General features: G+C 37.7%; 1 protein-coding gene across 1 annotated transcript; it reads left to right on the top strand.

Moving 5' to 3' along the window:
* The first annotated feature begins 3580 nt into the window (after positions 1–3580).
* LOC145552119 (uncharacterized) lies at positions 3581–5020 on the top strand. The gene is made up of 3 exons (XM_081608517.1): positions 3581–3807; positions 3897–4039; positions 4128–5020. The coding sequence occupies exons 1-3, from the start codon at positions 3581–3583 to the stop codon at positions 4406–4408; spliced, it is 651 nt and encodes a 216-aa protein (XP_081464643.1). The 3' UTR covers positions 4409–5020.
* Positions 5021–6526: the final 1506 nt, after the last annotated feature.

Raw genomic sequence — 6526 nt, 5'->3', positions numbered from 1 at the left:
TGCTGAATCCTATTTCCACAGTACGAGCCATAACGCTCTGCTCCGTGTCGATACAAATGCTTCGGCTTCTTGTTGTGTCAACCGAGGCAAAATTTGGTTCACAGTTTATCGGCGACGATGAGAGCAGCAGGGAGCGTTGGATCCTTTAATAAGAGTTTCTACTTATTTGCAGGAAATAAATAGACATGCAGTTGTTGCCATCAGGTCTCTTTCATTTTGCTGTAGTACTAGATTAATTACTAAATATAGCTCTAGTGTTGCAGTTCCTCGCAGAAGTTGCCATACAAGGAAATGCTAAGATACATTTCCTTGCATGTTAGCAAAAATCTCAGTGTATTTTATTGGGATTTGATTAAACAGACCAAGACAAAGTAACATATAATTATAATCAGGAATGAAAATGACATGCTATTCAGTTTGTTTGTTTTTTATTTGTTAATTCTGAAGAGTCTGACTTACCTTTTGATTTAGGCTTCTTGTAGCTTTACTTTATACAGCCACATTTCTTTGCATTTATGGCTGCAAGTCATTTGAAGCATGTCTCTCACTACCTGCTATGAACATCGTTATTAACTTTTGTCCATTTGTCTTCACAAAACAGCTAAAGCTCAGGCATCTTAGAATGGAGAGTGTCTGTGAATACTAATTCCCAGGCCTTACCACAGATTTCTAATTGAATCTGGAGTTCAACTAGGCCAGTTTAACCTGAACATGCTTTGACATAAATAAGTATATTGTAGCTCTGGTAGCATGTTTAGGATAGAGGTCCTGCTGGAAGGTGGGGAAGGGGTGCACAGGGTGCTGAGTATTTTTATTTGGGTCTCTCACAGAGGGGCTGTATTACCTGAGAATAATTTATGCCTAGATGTGAGTTCGCTTTTCAGATTTTTTTTTTAAAAGCTTAAGAATAAAGTGATTTATGCTTGATTTATAATTATGCACTACTTTGTGTTGGTTAACAATGAAAAAAAATCTAATAAAATGCACAAAAGTTTGAGGTTGTGATGTGACAAAATATATTTAAAAAAACTTAATTTGTTGGCAGGCAAAATGACATTCAAGCATTCAAACAAGTCATAGCCACATGGATAACTGTATTTGTTAAAAAAAATAAAATTGGTATTAAAAATTACTAAAGAGAAAATACCTCAACTAAAAACCTAACATTTCTTCTTACTTTTAAATCCAGCAGTCACTTTACCTGCATATCCACTTAGCACTTCCTTAAAACAAATGCTGTAAATTCTACAAGTCAGCACATCCAGAACTGACACAATGTGCTAGCAGCTATTTTAAGTTTTAGCGTGAATTCTATTACTTATTTTTAATGTACACATAAATTTTACTTTGTTGTTTTTGGCAACATGTCACTCATCATTCTTTAACGATATTTAATTTTATATCGTTATATATATCCCTCCAAATATAAATACATTTGTTTTTTACTGTATGTGGATGTTGTGTTTGTTGTCCAAAAGAGTTCAAGAGAGCACTTCCGTTCAGGGTGCCTACAATGGGTAATTTTTACCACCAGGTGGCAGCAAACACCTGCAAAACTATCAGTCCGTTTGACGGAGATAAAGTGTATAGTGATATTGAGTCAAATTTTTAATTTTTTTTTCAAGCCTGCTGGAGAAAAAAGAGGAGACCACAAATTAGAGTTGTGGTTTGGACAGAACCGTAAGCCAATTTACAGAACTCCGAGTGTGGTCAATCACAGGAGACGTGCACTTACAGGATGTATAAGATATCACAGAGAAACAGATATCCTTCAAAGTTTCATGAGCAAACTTTTTTTTGAGTTACTTCGTCTGAATTCCGACTATATTTGAAGTACGGTGTTTTATAAGTTCTTAAAACAACATAACTTTTCAGTAGAATAAAGGGTATCCATGCTGGTTCACATTCTAATTCAGAAGGTGGCGGTAATGTTCACTTTCAGCTGTTTGCCAACCGCCTGTGAGATCAAAGAAGACGAAGAAGAAGACGGAAAAAAGAGCGAAAAGTTAGGTCCCAATATCCCTCCATTTGGCAGAAGCTGTTGAGGTAAATGATAGGAAGATGTTTAGATAAGCGTTGTTTGTTGCTTATTGTCATGATTCCTGTTGGAGAGAGAAATGGCTCAGCGCATGTTATGCATATAAAACATTCCTAAAGCCCGAAGCTTTCACTTTCTGTATCAGATTCTGTTGCATGAGAAAAGTGGCCAGTCCGCTATTACTTTTGACTTTGTTTAAAACCCTTGTAACGTTCTGACGTGTTATGTCAATGAAGAATATATTAAACAGTTTGTGGTTTGTGATTCATTTATTACATTTGTGAAAACTCACCAACGGGGGGGTTTTGAAGCTGTTTGTTGCTCCTTTGCTTTCGACCACATTTCGGGGATTATTCCATTCAAACTTGGACTGTAATATTTCACACTGACAGATTCTATAAAATACAGTTAGCAATATGTGAAACTGCTGTTGAATTTATTATATTACAACAAACCAGATTGAAAACTATTATCACCTGTGTAGTTCAGACCTGGACAGTTATTCTACACTAGGGTTGTACAAAGTGCGGTTAGTGGGCCTTTTGTGGCCCTTGGGATAAATGTGTGTGGCCCCTTGGCTACAACTCAAGAATGGTACAGATTTGGCCCTGCGATAAGCTGATAATTTACACTCTTTGGATTTTTTAAAATGACTTTTTTCAGATATAAATCTTCAATTAAAAATGTTGTTACAACACAGTAGTTTCCTTTGCATTATTTGTGTCTTTTTATTTATGTATTTATTTTATTTTAATGTAGTTAGTAGGACCAAAAAACATCTGGCATCTTTTTACTCGACAGCAGACAGAGGCACAGCCATTCGTTGGAACTTCTTCAGCAAGGATTTAAAAAAAAAAAAATGTTTTAATTAAAAATAATTAATTTTTGGTACTGAGGAGGTGTTGGTCCAGAAGTGAGCATCAAGAAAAAGGTAAAGATCTTTGAAGGTCTCATTACATTGGAAAATAGTGCAATGCAGTAATAAAAGTAGGCTGTAAAAACTACACAGCCTGTGTAGAAAAATCAATCAACATTTGAGTGATGACAGATTTATTTGGGTTTTCACAAATTAAAGGTTTTACAAATCACAAACTAAACTCTAATCCATCATCTAATCAAAAGCTAATCAGTGCTGTAAATGCATCGATTGTTCAACACAAAATGCAGTGTTCTGTTGGAAAGATGGCATTTTTAGTACATTTGATGTTCAAGGTTGTACATGTGGGATAAACTCAAAAAAATGACAGCAGTTGTCATTTCATAAGTAATCTTATAGCTCAGTTTTTACAAACTCTTGAAACTTATAATTTCTAGTTAAACAAACACTAACTTTGCCAGTTTGGACCTCATTTTGCAGCATTTGCTCCACAAATCTATCCTGAGTCAACCTTTAGTCAGTATTTCCAATCCCCTTTCAAACATTTTTAAACATTTTCACTACACCTGTGTAAAAAAAAAAAACCTGTCAAACTGACATTTGTTTTGTTAATAATCTTATCTTGTTGCATGTCTTCCATTGTTTACCCGCTGGATCGATCAGCCATGGCTGAAGAAGCTGCAGATGTAGTTCATCTGCTTAAAGGCCAGAAGGCGACGCTGATAGAGATTCTCAGAGCGGACGCAGATTTTGTTGTGCAGCATGCACATTCCCGCTATCTGGTGTCAGATCAGGGCTACGAGAAGATTCAGTCGTGTCGAGTCCCTAGTGAAAAGGTGCAAGAGCTTTTGGATCATGCCATCCGGAGAGGGCCCGAAACAGCGCAAGGAATGTTGGACCTGCTGAAGGTTAAAGAGATGCAGGAGACATTTCCCAAGCTTGATTTTGTTAAAGATCTGCATGTGAAAACACTGTTATCAGGTACAAAGAAAAAGCTCCTGCGTTTTCAAGAGTCTCATCAGTAAATGTTTGTAAGATGCCAAATATGAGCATATCTTTTCCTTTACAAGTTGAAGAATCCGAATTACAAGGTCCCACGCCAGCTAAAAAGGCCCTCCGCAAAGGTGAGTCCCTCTCCAGTGAAATGTTTTCCCTCTCACAGTCAAACCATCTTTCGCAACATCTGCTGCTCTGCTGGTTATTGTTTCACAGGCTGTGGCAGGGTGACGGAGAAGCAGCTGATGATTGTGGCTCAGGGCCTTGGCAGTAATTGGAGGCAGATCGGCATACAGGGTCTGGGCATCAAGAATGTGAAATTGGAGCAGATTGAAGAGGAGAAAAGAACCTACGTGGAGCGAGTCTTTGCCATGCTCATCTACTGGAGCAATCAGAAGAAGGAAGAAGCCACAGCCCTTCACCTGCACTCCCTCCTCAGTCAGGAAGACTTGGGAGTTCCTCCTGAGAGCATCGAATGTCTACTGGAGACTGACTGAGGTCTTCCCTCAGAGAGCCTGAGCACTTTTAGAGAAAATGTGTTTTTTCCCTGGGATGAGTGGGTTTCTTACCACAAAAAAACAAAAGAATAGACTTTTATGTAAAGATTTGACTATGCTTTTTAATACTTTTGTATTACATTTCTTTTTGTTTCTGTTTTTTTTCATGATTTAAAATAATGATTTAATAAATCTATAGTCCTTCCATAATTCACTTATGCTCAGAAAATTACTGATCGTTCTTCACAAGTTCTTTTAAATTTATCTAGCAAAGAAAATATGTTCAAAGATTCTCTTGAAATATATTTATTCGATGAGATAAAAAAAAATAATTCTCAAAAATATAATGGTGTTACACCACAAATCTGGAACAAACTTCCAGAAAACTGTAAAACAGCTGAAACACTGAGCGCATTTAAAAACTCGACTGAAAACCCAGCTGGTCAGAGCTGTATTTGAAACGTAAGCACTTACCAATATCATGATGGCACTTGACTTAATGTAATGTTCTGATTGTTACATGACTTTTTGTCGTGTTTGTTATGATGTAAAGCACTTTGAAATGCCTTGCTGCTGAAACGTGCTATACAAATAAAATTTGACACCATTATAGTTTCGACTGTCTAAATAACTACTGGCTGTTTATGAGTGATGACTTTAAGAAAACCTGTTTTATCAGAAGTTAAATGTAACAGATTTTGACTGGAACTCTGATTTGGTAGGAAGAGGCAAACATTGAGCTTTTCTGCCAAATACAATCCAGCTGAATAAGTAAAGAAATTCACCCGATGTGGTAAGCACAGTAGAGGATCTGTGATGTTATGGGCCGACCTCTTTCCCGCCAAAATTTACTGGCTCATCGAAATATCAGGAAAAATAAATACACATTGATGTGGACTCAATCAGAAATGTGGACTCTACCATCCATTCCATCCATCCATTTTCTTGCACCCTTTTTCCCTCAGTGGGGTCAGGAGGGGTGCTGGTGCCCATCTCCAGCCAACGTTTCGGGCGAGAGGCGGGGTACACCCTGGACAGGTCGCCAGTCTGTCGCAGGGCAACACAGAGACACACAGGACACACAACCATGCACACACACACTCACACCTAGGGGCAATTTGGAGAGGCCAATTAACCTGACAGTCATGGTTTTTGGACTGTGGGAGGAAACCGGAGTATCCGGAGAAAACCCACGCATACACAGGGAGAACATGCAAACTCCATGCAGAAAGACCCCAGGCCAGGAATCGAACCCAGAACCTTCTTGCTGCAAGGCAACAGCTCTACCAACTGCGCCACTGTGCAGCCAAGTAGAGTCTCTCCTGGACTCTACCAGTAAACTGAAAATGGATCACGATTGGTCCTTCAACATTACAAAAATTTGGCCAAATCAACTTAGAAATGCTGGGAAAAGACTCAAAACCAGCCGTAGTTTTTTGAGCTTCCACTACAGAAAAGCTGTGGTGGAAGCTCAAAATAAGATTTCAAATGGCTTTGTAAAGAGAAATAAGAAAATATGCTTCAGTTGTGTGATATGTAACTGAGAACTAGGGATTTTGAAAAGAAAAAAAAAGATCTCTAACTAACTGAATAATTGTTCTTACAATAAGTATTAATGAATTTATTTGGAGACGTCTTTCCCAGGACTGTCAATAAGCAGCCATAGCATTGCACAACCTTAAAATTTCAATAATTCCAGATCCATAAGTGGAATTCAACTGACTCTCTTTTCAATCAGAACATGAAGAAAGTAAAAATTAAACAAAACATATTTTTTAATCTGAAATGTTATCTGACAGTTCAATCATATTTCGTTGCGAACTGAAGAGAATCACCTATTTTAATAGGTAAATTAAAATATACCTATTTGTGTGACAGCTATGTAATAAGTCACTACACTCTGCTGTTCACCCCTCTCTCCGGACTATTCTCAGACATCATTAATTAACTTCCACTGTGGATCAAAGGTTGAGTCCCTCCTACATTGTTCTCACCTTTGGTTTGTTGAATGTTTCTGCTCTTTCTGTTAGTGCTATCTATGAAAGTTGCATAGGTTTGGCAGCTCTTTCAATAATTCTTCCTTTGTAAATTCTTCTGACAGCAGCAGACCGATAGATA

Source organism: Poecilia reticulata, chromosome 7 (genome assembly GCF_904066995.2).
Source record: "Poecilia reticulata chromosome 7, P_reticulata-male-v2, whole genome shotgun sequence".
Classification (NCBI taxonomy): Eukaryota; Metazoa; Chordata; class Actinopteri; order Cyprinodontiformes; family Poeciliidae; genus Poecilia; species Poecilia reticulata.
The sequence above is the reverse complement of the archived record's forward strand: the minus strand, read 5'-3'. Positions and strand labels throughout refer to the sequence as shown.